The sequence below is a fragment of the Caenorhabditis elegans genome, chromosome I (assembly GCF_000002985.6).
Source record: "Caenorhabditis elegans chromosome I".
Classification (NCBI taxonomy): domain Eukaryota; kingdom Metazoa; phylum Nematoda; class Chromadorea; order Rhabditida; family Rhabditidae; genus Caenorhabditis; species Caenorhabditis elegans.
Window position 1 is genome coordinate 10,594,093 of NC_003279.8, and position 14,243 is coordinate 10,608,335.

General features: G+C 33.0%; 3 protein-coding genes and 4 non-coding genes across 8 annotated transcripts; 5 read left to right on the forward strand and 2 right to left on the reverse strand.

Annotated features, from left to right (window-relative positions):
* Positions 1-239: 239 nt before the first annotated feature.
* T22A3.12 (Cilia- and flagella-associated protein 157) lies at positions 240-1,434 on the forward strand. The gene is made up of 5 exons (NM_001264504.3): positions 240-385; positions 435-535; positions 853-951; positions 997-1,241; positions 1,287-1,434. The coding sequence occupies exons 1-5, from the start codon at positions 382-384 to the stop codon at positions 1,393-1,395; spliced, it is 558 nt and encodes a 185-aa protein (NP_001251433.1). The 5' UTR covers positions 240-381; the 3' UTR covers positions 1,396-1,434.
* Positions 1,414-4,397, forward strand: T22A3.6 (Kringle domain-containing protein). Its single transcript, NM_060372.5, has 7 exons — positions 1,414-1,507; positions 1,966-2,238; positions 2,695-3,082; positions 3,183-3,278; positions 3,337-3,708; positions 3,754-3,895; positions 4,210-4,397. The coding sequence occupies exons 1-7, from the start codon at positions 1,459-1,461 to the stop codon at positions 4,363-4,365; spliced, it is 1,476 nt and encodes a 491-aa protein (NP_492773.3). The 5' UTR covers positions 1,414-1,458; the 3' UTR covers positions 4,366-4,397.
* Positions 4,398-4,580: 183 nt separating this feature from the next.
* Positions 4,581-12,529, forward strand: pash-1 (DRBM domain-containing protein; the record flags this gene model as incomplete). 2 transcript variants are annotated; one of them, NM_001306532.2, is made up of 11 exons in its annotated part: positions 4,581-4,708; positions 4,834-5,106; positions 5,151-5,265; positions 5,316-5,415; positions 5,464-5,583; positions 6,160-6,228; positions 6,509-6,589; positions 8,971-9,207; positions 9,263-9,509; positions 10,822-11,351; positions 11,864-12,529. In NM_001306532.2, 11 exons carry the CDS (start codon positions 4,618-4,620, stop codon positions 12,254-12,256), a joined length of 2,256 nt encoding a protein of 751 aa, NP_001293461.1. The 2 variants fall into 2 exon arrangements, with proteins under 2 accessions (NP_001293461.1, NP_001293462.1); NM_001306533.3 differs by lacking the exons at positions 4,581-4,708; positions 4,834-5,106; positions 5,151-5,265; ... (4 more) ...; positions 8,971-9,207; positions 9,263-9,509 and having other exon boundaries at positions 10,947-11,351; positions 11,864-12,256.
* Positions 6,371-6,433, forward strand: mir-1828. Its single transcript, NR_024291.2, has one exon. It is a non-coding gene; the product is annotated as a pre-microRNA mir-1828 (primary transcript).
* Positions 7,041-7,123, reverse strand: T22A3.t4. Its single transcript has one exon. It is a non-coding gene; the product is annotated as a tRNA-Gly (tRNA).
* T22A3.t2 lies at positions 7,759-7,841 on the forward strand. The gene has a single exon. It is a non-coding gene; the product is annotated as a tRNA-Gly (tRNA).
* T22A3.t3 lies at positions 10,042-10,124 on the reverse strand. The gene has a single exon. It is a non-coding gene; the product is annotated as a tRNA-Gly (tRNA).
* Positions 12,530-14,243: the final 1,714 nt, after the last annotated feature.

Sequence of the window (14,243 nt, forward strand, 5' to 3'; positions counted from 1 at the left end):
ATTTAGGCCCCGCCTTTTTTTCGTCCACTCACGGGGAAAAGGCAGAATTCGGGGACCAACCAATATCAGGCCGCCGACATCTCATGGGTTCCGCGCGCCGCTATGTTTATCTCGCAGCGGGCGGAGACAGCTTGCCACACCCACAACGAGTTAAACATAGCGGTGCGCGGAACCCATGAGATGTCGGCGGCCTGATATTGGTTGGTCCCCGAATTTTGCCTTTTCCCCGTGAGTGGACGATAAAAAGGCGGGGCCTAATTATGAGGTTTTCTGCAGTACACGCCACGCAGTTTTATTATTTCGAGTGTAGTCTCTTATAAAAATTCAGAAATTTTGAATTTCGACTGCTCATTTCGAAATATTTCATATTAAAACCAAAAAATGTGTAAGTTTTTGGAATTATTTATATTCAAAGAAAAATGAATATGTTTCAGCAACGAATGAATTTGAAAGAATAGATAGTCTAGCGAAGATATGTGATGATCATGAGAAAAATCTACGTCGATCACTGGAAAATGTTTCTCAGCGGAATACGGTATACACTGTTTGCGCGTAAATTATGGTGCATTCAGTCGGTGTTTCAGCATTTTCAGAGCTAATTTTCAAAGCTAGTTTTCAAATCGCCTTTAAGTGGTACAGTAGTTTCCCGATGGTGAGACTTACTTGGGTCTCGCCACGAAATAAATTTGTGATAGAACTTTAAACAGCTACTGTACTTCTTAAAGGCGCACATACCTTTTATTTGTTTTCATTAGAAAGTTTTTGGTTCACCGACAATGCGTGGCGTTTGACACATAAATTCAGTTTGAAAAATAAACCTGAATTTGTCAAATTCGTAACTATTATTAACAGGAAGTGAGTGAACTCATGAGTCTCCGTCTTCATCAAATCACTCAAAAAATGGGAAATCTGAGATCAAAATTTGATTCAGTTCATACTCACAATCAAAAGGTAATTTATTCTTCAACTTCTGAAAAATCACCTGCCAATCTTCAGTTACTCGAAAAAATCAAGGAGAAGCTCGACGAAATCGATGCTCAAGAGATGGAAGCAAATCGAGAATATGATGATTTTCGACGGAATGTGACGTTTGCAAAACGGCAACATAAAAAGAATGGGATTATTCGAGCTTTGGGACACAAAATCTACAATTATGGAATTACGATTTTGATTTTTATTGGATGGTATAAGCCACCAAAGAAACCAGCGAAATCTGTCAAAAAATGTAGTATTGAATTACCGTAAGTTTACCAAAAAAGTACAATCAATTAATGAATACTTTACAGACGCATTTCTCCATCTCAACACACCATAACTGGGATTTTACCTGAAAAATCGAAATCGATAACAGCGACGGCCCCGAAAATTAGTCCGACAAAGAAAAAACTTTCGTGAAATTAATTTTATTTGCTTCAATAAAATAATTTCTTATCATTTTTCAACATTTGTGTGTTCAAAATGATGGTTTCTTGGAAATTGTGTTTAATTCTAACTGGTCTGGTTAATGGTAAGCACATAATTTACAAAAGAAGCAGGCGGGGGTAGGTATATAGAAAGGCATGTAGGCGGGCGGGAATGGGGTGAAGCAAGCATTGGTGGAAAATATAACCTATAGATGTCAGGCATATGTAGGCAGGAATAAGGTAGGCACACAGATAGGCATGAGGCAGTGACGTAGACAGTCATGATGTTGGCACCTAAACTGGCTAATATTGGTACATGCATGGTGTAGTCAAAAGCTAGAATTAGACTGGCAGGAATAGGGAAGTACGTAGGCAAGCACAAGATAGGCTGGGAAACCTATAGTTACCAGCATGAGGCTGGCATGCAGGTATTTAGGCATAGTATAGGCACACTGGTAGGAAAAAGGTATACGGTTTCCGGCTCTATGAAAAAGCACCTCTCAAAAGGAAGTCAGTCCATTTATCCAAATAAGCCTAAAGGCTACATATATTTTGATTTCAGTATTTCTTACAAAAAGCTTTACTCGAACGTTTTCACAAAAGTTTGTGAACGTTTCGATATCCGATGATTGCGAGACAACTGAGGAATCAGAACGAATTTTCGGATATCGCACGAATTTCTATTCGGATGACACTGGAAATGTCTTCTGTTTTCGGAAAAAAGATGGATCAATACGGATGAGTTCCACGTCGCGGTTTTTCGAAGATCCACGATTCATGTGTTCAAAGGGTTCAATGGATTGGTATAGAGGAAAGAAAAACGTGGATTTTAAAGGTTTGTATATACATACCGTATTTCCTCTATTAGTTTTGCATCTAAAATCACTCATCGAAAATTAGTTTTGCACCTCTAATAGTTTTGCACCCCTTCATTTGTTCCCTATTTTCAGGAATTCAAAATTTGCATTATAAAATCGTTTTACAAATCGGGAAAATTCTTACAGACTTGGTATAACAAGTCAAAATTGGCAAAATATGAGTACAACTCGGACAGTTTTTGCGTATCAGCCTTAAAATTCGTCCATTTTGGTTCATAAGGTGTTACTAAAAATGATGATATTTGCCATAACTGAATGGGAAACATGAGAAAAAACCTGTTTGAAAATTAGTTTTGCACCCTCTATTAGTTTTGCATCAAATTAGGTGTCCGAAAATTAGTTTTGCACGCCTTACTAATAGAGGATATACGGTATATGCCTGCCTAATCCCGTCTGTACATAAATCTATTCAGATCGTCCCTGCCTATTCTGGTCAAGTATTCCTAACTCAACATTCGATATATCGGACAGCTCCAGCTCATCTTACAGTATGAATCGAATATTACCAGATGAATATGAAAACTTTTGCCGTAACCCGGATAAGAATCCATTAGGACCATGGTGTTACGTTGGAAATGATACTACAGCTCCGTGTTTTCAACCATGTCGTCCTTCAACTGAAACATCATCAGATTTTGTATGCTTGAATCGAGATGGCTTCCCGTATACTGATTATGATATGTCTGATATTCTCGATCTTCCACAGTTGATTGGAATATTTAAAGATGTTGATTTAATGTATGAGTCGAGATTTGTTCTGCCAAGTTTGCCAGATGGAGTTCAGAGATTATCTACAAAGAGGTAACCTCTAAAATTTATAGTTTATAGAAGGAAACTTTTCTAAAAGTTTGTTGGATTTTTTCATTGTCGTGCCAAAGTTTTCAACCGGAAATTTATACAGCTGCATAAACAAAGGACACATTGCAAACCACTTTGGACCTTGGATAGCTGTTCTCGATCAGACTGCAACCCAATTTCTGGCTGCCGCTGGAAGGAGGTAATCGAGAAAAAAAAAGTTTTTTGAATTTCAAATAACCAAATACTCTTCTTTCCAGAAAACTTCGAGATCTATGTTTTCCGAGTTTTAATGAACATGAAATATTCACGTATCAACAAGGAATCTTACTCGATGCAATAATTGAAGATGAACTGACAATATCTGGATGTACATTCTGGAGACGATGCTTCTCATCATGTCAAGATGACTTGGCAACTTGTTGGCTGAAATCTCAAAAAGGATATTTTGGGTCAAAAGCTACCAGTGTCAGTGGGAAACAGTGTATTCCATGGACTCAAGCCACGTCGGAAATATTGAGTATGGTCAAAGTGAATTCCACGTCATCAGGTGTCTATCATATGTACCATCGGCTTCTTTTTGAGGATCCCAGTCAATTTTTCACTGAAAGTAGACTTTTCATGAATACTGAGTTAGTTTATCTTTTAAGTAGGAGAGCAGAAAACTTTATTTTCAGAGCCTCTTGTATGCTTCTGAACCGGAGAAACTCAGTGGAAGTTAAGAATTCATACAAAGAATCACCATTTTTTACGAACGAGAAATTGGTTTCGGAATTTGAAAAATTATTCCAACAAGGTCCTGGATGCTTTGTCAAACAGGTATTGGAAATCAGTAATTTTTGTGAAACGTGGTGTATAAAGGCGCACAGCTTTATTCATATGGGTCTCGCAGCGCGAAATTTATTTTTCAAAGTGTGTCTTTAAGTTTACTGTAGGGTGATTTTTTTGTGGAAAAATTACAATCAAAGAGGCTTAAACGAACAATAAAATATATTTTGAAAAATAACAGTTTTCTTCGAATGGGGCTTTTTATTTCAAATTGAACAAAAGTCAATAAAAAAATTTCCAATAAATTCAGCCAAAAATTTACGAAGTCCCAATATTAGACGCTTTCAAAATATATCAATTTTCAGAATAAAACTATCGAATTCCAATCATGCTACACCGAATGTGAATCAGAAAAGAAGCCTACATTGACAAAACCACTCTGTTTTGAGAAAAATCGATATTCGATCTGCAAGCCGAAAAGAAGTGGTGATTGGTTGAAGCGAGGAAGAAAAGTTGACTAAATTATTTTCATGAAAATAAATTATTTTCTTGATTTTTGTCCTCTATTAATGATAATTTTGCGAGAAACAATTAAATTTGAATCCGCGCGCATTTGTTTCACTCTCATGTTCTGCGTCTCTCGTCAATGCACGCTCTATCGCTTTAGCTTTCACAATGCATTTTCGCTCTACTGTCAACAATTTTTCCCTAAATTTTATATAAATTTTACAAATTTATGAATTTTCTTCGTTTTAAATTATATTTTTAGAAATATGGAACAAGAATCTGGCGGAAAAAAGTCCAATGAACAGCTTTTATCTGAACGAGAAGCCATCATGAGGCAACTTGCGATGCTAGGATCAGGTAGGGGTTTGGAATCGATTTTACAATATTTTAAACGTGAAATTCAATTAAAACTCTTACAGAATTGTTTTAAAATACAAAAAGAAGCCAATGGTTTTATCTCTGAATAAAATATGAAATTTCAGGCCCTGAAGATCTAGACGTCGATGATGAAGAAGAGGATGAAGAGGAGGAAGTAGAAAAAATGGAAGAAGGAGTTGAAGAGACAATGGAAAATGCTTCCGTTGTAAAAGAAACAACACCAGTGAAAGATGAGAATATTGTTGAAGATTCTAATTCATCTGAAGAACTATTTCCATATTTGGACTCTCCACCAGAAGATAAAATACAAGAAATTTCGGCTAATGATACCGAAATCGATCAAATTGATAGTCCAATCCGTTTTGAAGGCGTCAAAAGTGAGTTTTTCAAACAAACCGAATAATCGGAAACTTTTTTTCAGATCCTGCACAGAAAATGGATGTCGATGGAGAAGAAGGAACATCTACTGATGCTCGTCCAGTTTCAGGAAGTTCTGGAAGCAGTGTCGGTGAACAAATTCGGGCTCCAGTTCCAGTGTTAGATATTTTTGAGACATAAAAAAATATTTTCAATCCTATTTTTTCAGTTTAAAAACTATCATGGATCGAATCGATTTAGATAAAAGTAATCCACTGCCAGAAGGATGGACAGTTATTTCTCATCAAAGTGGAATGCCAGTTTATTATGTGAGATTATTTATTTCGATTTAAAACTAATAAATAATATTTATTCAGCACAAGTTCACTCGTGTCGTCACTCACTCGAAACCGTATCTCGTCGAAGGAATTGTTCGTGATCATGAGATTCCAGTATCCTCAATCCCTTGTCTATACAAAAAGATTATGGATGAGCTGGTACGGTTGAATTACTGATAAAAATGAAGGTTTTTTTCTGAAATTATCGAACAAAAAAGAAGTGTAAAAATTTTGTTCAGATTTCATAAAATTCACCCTAATATTACGAAAAATTGCAATGTCTGAATTATTTCCAAATTTCTATTCAAAATTATAACGAAAAAAATGCATAATAAATAGATAAGTAATATTTTTAATTAATTTTCTCTAGATTTTTAAAACATTTGCCATAAAACTGAAATTGTTTTTTGCGCCAGTGATTCGAAATCTTTCTTTAAAAACATATTTCTCAGATATGAAGATTTGCGATTGTTGTCCCAAAAATACGGTAGTGGGTCTTAAAGCGACATTTTTGTTAACTCGTAAAGTCGTGCGCCTTTAAAGAGTACTGTAATTCAATTTCTGTGAAATTCTCAGAGTTTTTCCATTAAAATCAATTCAAATCCAATGATAAAATCACTTAACTTTTAATCAAAACTAGTGAAAATTACGAAAAAACGATAAAATTGATTTGAAATTCATGGAAAATAAAATATTTATACTTTAAAACAAGTTCTAAAATTTGCAAACTTTCAGCACGAAAACGTGGAAAAACAATCTTCAAAGTGTCCGATGACGTATGAAGAAAGTCAAAGTATGCTGGAAGTGAGTTCTAATTTCCAGAATTTAATTTTAAAATATATTCCAGAAACTTTTTAATAATAATTGAAATAGTATTATTCACTATCGCTGTTCCTGCTATATTCAACTCTTCATCATCTTATAACAGCCAAAAAGTATTCAAACTGATCACTTTTATCGGTTCCGGTCCCTCTGCAAAAAAGTGGACTGGAAGCATTTAAGTGATAGTGTTTGATCAGTTTATGGCGAAATATTAACAAAAAAATTTTAAGAAAAAAGGGTGTTTGGACAGGTTTCTATTTAGATTCCCGTCAAGGAGCTTCGAATGTCACCGGATCGATATCAGAAATATTGCGAAAAGAGGTTCAAATTCAAGCAAATTACGGTTAGTTTATATTTAAAACAGTATTTAAAAAAAAGAAATTAAAAATCGAATCGAATAACTATAAAAAATCTCTTTGGAGTTTCTGTGAATTTTCAGTGAAAACTTTACGATTTTAATTCGTTATAGATTTGATTTAAAAATAAAATGAATTAACTATTTATAACAAAAAAGGAAAAAGAACTTGCGGTGGACTTTTTTGGTCAATAATTCAAACATCTTCCCAAAAGTGGTAATTATCAAGATTATTACAACCAAAGCCATAAACCAACGTCAACACGGAAATTCTTTTACAGCCATAGGAGAATATGATCAAAAATATAATTTTGTCATAGAAAATTGCATTTTTCTACCGTTTTTTATGCAAAAAAAGGAGAATAATTCAAACTTAATTTAAATTTTTAAATTATTTCCAATGAAAATCTACATCACAAAAAAAAAGGAAAAAAGAATTTGCGGTGGACGGGATTCGAACCCGCGCTCTGTTACCAGAATAGGATCGGGAGTCCTACGCCTTGACCGCTCGGCCACCACCGCGCGGATTCTGAAAAATAGTAATTAATTGAAATCTAGAACGCTTGGCGGATATTGATAGATTTACAGTTTATAGTGTTTCTAGTAAAATAGTGAAGAATAAATATAACTTCAGAGTTAAGAATATAGTTAAAATATATATATATATATATTGTTAATTAAATTGAAATTATTCTTGTTATAGAAAAAATAAGATTTGGTTCAATGAAATGGTTCTTTTAAAATTAAAATCAAGAATTTCAGTCCCGTTTTCTAAAAAAAACTAAACTACAAAACAGAATAAATATGATTAGTTTCATGAACATGAATAACAAATTTAATGTTTTGAAAAAGAAAAATCTGCCTAAAAATTGACAAAATTAAAAATATTTATTACGAATTCTGTTTTTTTTTCTTTTTATCTAACCAATATTAAATTCAGAAATAGATTAGAGCTTTGAAATATAAAAATTTAAATTAAAAACAAGAATAATTTCAATTTAATTAACAATATATATATATATATATTTTAACTATATTCTTAACTCTGAAGTTATATTTATTCTTCACTATTTTACTAGAAATACTATAAATTACAAATGTATCAATATCCCACAAGCTTTCTAGATTTCAATTAATTGCTATTTTTCAGAATCCGCGCGGTGGTGGCCGAGCGGTCAAGGCGTAGGACTCCCGATCCTATTCTGGTAACAGAGCGCGGGTTCGAATCCCGTCCACCGCAAATTCTTTTTTCCTTTTTTTTGTGATGTAGATTTTTATTGGAAATAATTTAAAAATTTAAATTAAGTTTGAATTATCCTCCTTTTTTACATAGAAATCGGTAGAAAAAATAAAATTTCTATTATAAAATTACATTATTGCTCGTCTTCTCCTATGGCTGTAAAAGAATTTCCGTGTTGACGTTGGTTTATGGCTTTGGTTGTAATAATCTTGATAATTGCCACTTTTGGGAAGATATTTGAACTATTAACCAAAAACGTCCACCGCAAGTTCTTTTTCCTTTTTTGTTATAAATAGTTTCCCACTTTTGGGAAGATATTTGAATTATTGACCGAATAATTTTGATAAATGTAGCGGCATATACTTGATTTTAAAAGTCATTCACAAAAAAAGGAGAAAAGAATTTGCTGTGGACGAGATTCGAAAAAAAAAAGACGATTCAGAAATTTATTTTCTTAAAGAACTGAAATTCTATGGTGCTGTTTGACAACTTTTTAAAAAATATTTTTAAAAAAATCAGATTTGAAGAGAAATTCGAAATGAAATTTGAAAGGCCTTCAGGTTTTGAAAGAAATGCGGAACGAAATAAAAAAGTTGAGAAATTGAACATCGAAAAACGAAATTTTGCGAGTTAAAAAATCGAAAAAAAAATGTTAAAAATTAACAATAAAATTCAATTCTTGATCGGATTTTGTACATGAAGAAAAAAAACATGACAAAATATTTGAAAGTCTTCAAAAAAAGGACCAACAAATTGAGCTGTTATTTTTTTGAAAAATTGTAAAACTAAAATTATTTGATTTATTTTGAAAATCGAAAAATCGAAATACTTGTAGCGTAAAATCACTCATGCAGTGCTAAAATGCCCAAATATCGTAGTACAACTTTTGAAAATTCTTTAAAATTTGGTTATTTACAATTAAACATGTGAAATTGCACAGTTTTTCCCACATAATTTTTTAAAAAAATTTTGATTTCAATGATTTTGGCGAACTTTCATAAATTTAACTTGAATTTTAAACAATCTGAACCATTTGTTTATGATATTTGATCATTTTAGACTATTATGAGTGCATTTAGCATATTAAAATTGTGTTTCAATTCGAAAAATAATATATTTTCAATTTCAGGTGCATCGATACATAAATCCAGCTGAAAAAGAAGGTGTTGTTCTGAAAAAAAGAATGAATACAATTCTGAAAAAGCGAGGATTCGATGCAGATTATGATCAATTGAAAAAGAATAATAAACCTGGAGATGTACTACTTTCATCATCAACTGGAGCAATTCTTATTGATTTAACACCATGTCCAACGAATATAAATAAGCGAAGTGGATCTAAAAAACCATATTTATTAAATCCTATGGTAAAAAATTAAAATTTGTAGTTTCTCAGAAACCTGATTCATTTTCAATTTCCAGGGAAAAACCACTGTCGCTGTATTGAACGAATTTGTGCAGCGACTTGCAAAAGGGACACTTTTGTATGAAATTGAAGATACTCGTAATATTCATTGCCCGTACAAAGCAACTGCTCTTCTTACAATGAAAATGTGCACACTCCGTGAAATGGCTGGTCAATGTAAAGAAAGTCTTGTGGTTCTTAGTGAGATTGCAGCGAATGATGAGAACAGTACGACGTATTCACAAGGTCTTCTGCCTGATTTGAGTGAGTATTTTATTTACTTGGATAGAAATTTTATTTGGAAAAAAGTAAAATTTTCAAATTATTTGGTCTATTTGAAGTTTTCCTAATAGTTTTAAAAAAATTAAATATGCCAGAAGAAAATCCTACTTTTTGAATTTATAAATTAAATTTTTAAATGTTGATATTAAAAGTTAATCACAAAAAAAAAGGAAAAAAAGAATTTGCGGTGGACGGGAAGGTGGGTGGGTGGAAAACAGAAAAAAACCGATACATTTACCAAAACCCTCGATAAGTCTTCGGTCAATAATTCAAATATCTTCCCAAAAGTGGCAATTATTAGAAAAAAACATAACGACCAAAGCCATAAAACAACGACAACACGGAAATTCTTTTACAACCATAGGAGAAGACGAGCAATAATGTAATTTTATAATAGAAATTTTATTTTTTCTACCGATTTCTATGTAAAAAAGGAGGATAATTCAAACTTAATTTAAATTTTAAAATTATTTCCAATAAAAATCTGCATCACAAAAAAAAGGAAAAAAGAATTTGCGGTGGACGGGATTCGAACCCGCGCTCTGTTACCAGAATAGGATCGGGAGTCCTACGCCTTGACCGCTCGGCCACCACCGCGCGGATTCTGAAAAATAGTAATTAATTGAAATCTAGAACGCTTGGCGGATATTGATAGATTTACAGTTTATAGTGTTTCTAGTAAAATAGTGAAGAATAATTATAGAAGATTTAAGAGAGTTGTAAATTATTTATATTTTTCTTTCAATAATTATTTAGTTAGGTTTTCCAGAAGGTTTTGTTTTCATCAAAGGCGTAGGACTCCCGATCCTATTCTGGTAACAGAGCGCGGGTTCGAATCCCGTCCACCGCAAATTCTTTTTTCCTTTTTTTTGTGATGCAGATTTTTATTGGAAATAATTTTAAAATTTAAATTAAGTTTGAATTATCCTCCTTTTTTACATAGAAATCGGTAGAAAAAATAAAATTTCTATTATAAAATTACATTATTGCTCGTCTTCTCCTATGGTTGTAAAAGAATTTCCGTGTTGTCGTTGTTTTATGGCTTTGGTCGTTATGTTTTTTTCTAATAATTGCCACTTTTGTGAAGATATTTGAATTATCGACCGAAGACTTATCGAGGGTTTTGGTAAATGTATCGGTTTTTTTCTGTTTTTTTAAAGTTAATGTTTGGCAATAATAACGTTTTGTTATTCGAAAATTATGATTTTCTTCGAAGACTGTGCGTTTTTTTAAAATGGTTTACCAATACAAAAGTTAATTTTAATTTTAAAATTCTAACTTTTAATTATTTCAGGGCGATTTCCAGTAGGAAGTGGAGTTGGTGCAAATAAAAAGACTGCTCGGCTGGTTGCTGCACGTGATGCTCTTTTGAAATTAATTCCAAAATTGAGAGTATCAGAAGATAATGTGTGTGATGGAATGGTTGAGGAAGATGGAACACAACAAGGATTCGAAGAACTCTTCAAAAAAGTGAAAATCGATTCTCCGAATCTTGTTCAAATGTGCACACAATGTGCTATTCCAAAACCATATAATTTATTACGAGACGCAGTTAGTAGATCACTACGTTGGAATGGAATGGAATTAGTGATGAAAAAAGAAATGATTGGAAACGGAAGTCAACTGTCGAAAGTTATACTTATTCTTGGAGATATACAGGAAGAAGCTGAAGCTGTTGGTGTCAAACAGGCAACTCAGATGGCATCTCAGCGATTATTCAAGAAAATGCATCCGGAACTATTGACATATGGAAGTTTTTTGGAAATCTACGGAAGACTTGATGATAAATCGAAAATTGATAATGCGAAGAAACAACATGACGAGGTAAAATTATTTTCAATTGATTCGAAATTTTTGAAAAAAATTGTTCAAAAATCCTGAAAAAAATCCGGAAAAATGTATGAAAAAAATAAGAAACCTGTAATTTTCCATGAGAAAAGATACACATTTCTTTTAAAAAAATAGAGAAATTGATCGGAAATTATGAAAAATGAAGTTGTTCAAAATCAAAAAAACAGCAAACCGAAAAAAGAAAATTTCAAAAATATAAAATCATAAATTAATACAGGAAAAATATTAAAAAGAAAACGAAAATGTTTGATTGATTTTTAAATAATATATATTTTGTTGCAAAGTTTGATAAAAATCTGGAAAGCTGGCTAAACATTTTTATTTGCTGAAAAGTTGTTTGCGCTTTCAATTTTCCGCCAGTTTTTCAGATTCTTTTCGAATTTTTCAACTACAACAAATGTGTTTTCTTTATTTCTAATTTGAAAAGTTTGGATTACCATGCTGAAATAAGCGCTGTTGTTCAACATTCAAAATCTTATTTTCAGGTCGTACGTCTCCCAGATACTGGAAATCTGCTTGCTCCAAACTTCATCGTACTCTCCAAACTTTCGGAAGAAATGAAGAACATCTCACTAGTCTATCCACCTAGAAAGTTTCTCTATGGTCTCGCAACGAATTCTACTGGAATCAAACATGACATACGAAATGTGCTAACTCAAACATTGATGGCAACTCTGCCTCCACCACCACCTCAATTCTTTCCAATGATTGGTGGTCCTCCATTGATGCATCCAACATTTTCCACGTCAGCACCACCACCTCCTCCACCGCCTCAACCAATGGAATACGGGTATAATCCGATGAAGCAGATGCCTTCGAGAAAACGGGGAAGACATGACGATTCATCATCCCCATCACATCAGAAACCACACAAATAGTATATTCACCTCATATGTTTGTTGTTTTGTTGGTAGTTTTAATTTTTAAATATGTATTGTTTAGAAATAGAAAATCTCCGAAATGGGAGCCAAAGATTTTCGGAGTTCGATTTTATTGTAATACCTGATTTCCAATTTATTTATTTGTATTCAACTTGCCCCTTTCTTTCATGTTCTCACGTTTTATAGCACAGTTCTCTCTTTTCATTGTTATATTTCGAATTTTTGATGTGATTTTATTCCAACTCTATATGAAGCATAATGCTCCTTGTTGCAACTTGTGTTCCCTTCTGTTTGCCTCTCTAGCTCTCTATGGAGAACATTGAGGCAAAGAGATCGAGGTTAGACAAATAAAAAAGATGATGATGGGAAGGATGGTAAATATAACAAAACAGTAGAGCGAGTGGCCCCTACTGTTGAGTTAGCCATCCGTCCCGTTCCTGCCTTCCCACAGGCAACTTTTGGATCATCTATCCGTATATTACGTAATTTGATGACCTTTTTCGGGTACCATATAGCTCTCACATTTTACCTCCTCATGTTTATCGATTTGGAAGAAGAAGAAGAAGAGAGGAGTCGGAAGAGATATGATGAATGTGATAAGAAATGATTATTATTATTTGAAGGTCATGTCTCTCTCGTTTGAACATTCGAACGGTCATTTTGGTCATGTACTATACAATTCAATGATTCATCTTATTTTATACAAGATTTCTGGGATTTCTAGATTTTCCAATTTTCTCGTAACTTTTCTCTCAAGCTGTAAACCTGACCATTTCCACATTACCCAGACCCGAAGTTTTGCGATTTTTGCCTCTTAATTACGGTACCCGGTCTCGACACGAAATGTTTTTTTGTTAAATACAAACGGGTAAGCGTCTTTAAAGAGTACTGTAATTTCAAAATTTCGATGTTGCGGATTCCTCAGTTTTTTTTAAACGTTTGTCAAAATTTGTATGTTATTTTTCAGAAAATGTTCTAATGCCTTAAAAAATTGGAGTAATTGAAATTTTGTCAATTTTCAAATTTTAAAATTGAAAATTGTAGCTTTTTCGACTCACACTTTAAAGGAGCACACACTCATATTTTGTAGATTAATAAAGTGTTTTCTAATTATTCGCAAAATTTTATTTGAAGGGACATGCCGTTTTCTCGATGGGTCTCGCCACGATCTCACTTAAATTTTCATAATTGGAGCTACAAAATTTTATCCTAAAAAGATTAATTTAATATCTAAATCGGAAGTTATTTAGATTTTACAAAAAAACAATTATTTCATTTAATTTATCAGTTTCTGAAGTTAAACTTAAACTTAAAAAAAAAGACTGACCTAGGAGTAGGCGGTAAACGATTTTTTTTTCGGCAAATCTGCAAATCGGCGAATTGCCAGAATTGAAAACATACGGCAAATCGGCAATTTGCCAACAATCGAAATTTCCTGCAAGTCGGCAAACTGGCAATTTGCCGATTTACCGAACGGCAATTGTCTCCTGCTCTGACCCCCATTTTATATATGAGATGGTCCTGCACTATATTGACTCGAAAGTGTCATTCACTTTTATCATGTTACAACAAAAAGCGACCGTACCCCTTTTCCTGTCCTCCTTCTATCGACTGGTCATTCATACAATATTTGTCCACTTCTTACCATTTGACCGATGCTCTTTACTCCAAATGGCCTCTTAAAGTTTGCGTAAGATTAGAAAGAGGTTCTGGCATAACTCTCTCTCTCTCTTTCTGTTCCCACTCAAATTGATTCTACTTCACAGTATTACGCTTTGAGAGAGCAAGAGTTGTATAGTTTATTTGGTTTTAGTGGTGTTATTTTAGAATCAAAAGTATAGTAATTTTAAATTATAATCTTATAGGTTACACTACTAGTTTGACCTTGTGTTACCAAAAAAGACGGATTTTCAATCAAATTACAGTCAAAACTTTCTGTTTCAGATGTATCTGTGATTTTTTATTAAAGTTGAATTATCATTTA

Excerpts from the sequence above, each read along its gene's own strand:
- T22A3.12 (NM_001264504.3), top strand. Across the intron at positions 536-852 it reads ATGTTTCTCAGCGGAATACG|GAAGTGAGTGAACTCATGAG; the intron begins GTATACACTGTT and ends TATTATTAACAG. Across the intron at positions 952-996 it reads TTCATACTCACAATCAAAAG|TTACTCGAAAAAATCAAGGA; the intron begins GTAATTTATTCT and ends GCCAATCTTCAG.
- T22A3.6 (NM_060372.5), top strand. The coding sequence starts at position 1,459 with ATGATGGTTTCTTGGAAATTGTGTTTAATTCTAACTGGTCTGGTTAAT. Across the intron at positions 1,508-1,965 it reads TCTAACTGGTCTGGTTAATG|TATTTCTTACAAAAAGCTTT; the intron begins GTAAGCACATAA and ends TTTTGATTTCAG. Across the intron at positions 3,709-3,753 it reads AGACTTTTCATGAATACTGA|AGCCTCTTGTATGCTTCTGA; the intron begins GTTAGTTTATCT and ends CTTTATTTTCAG.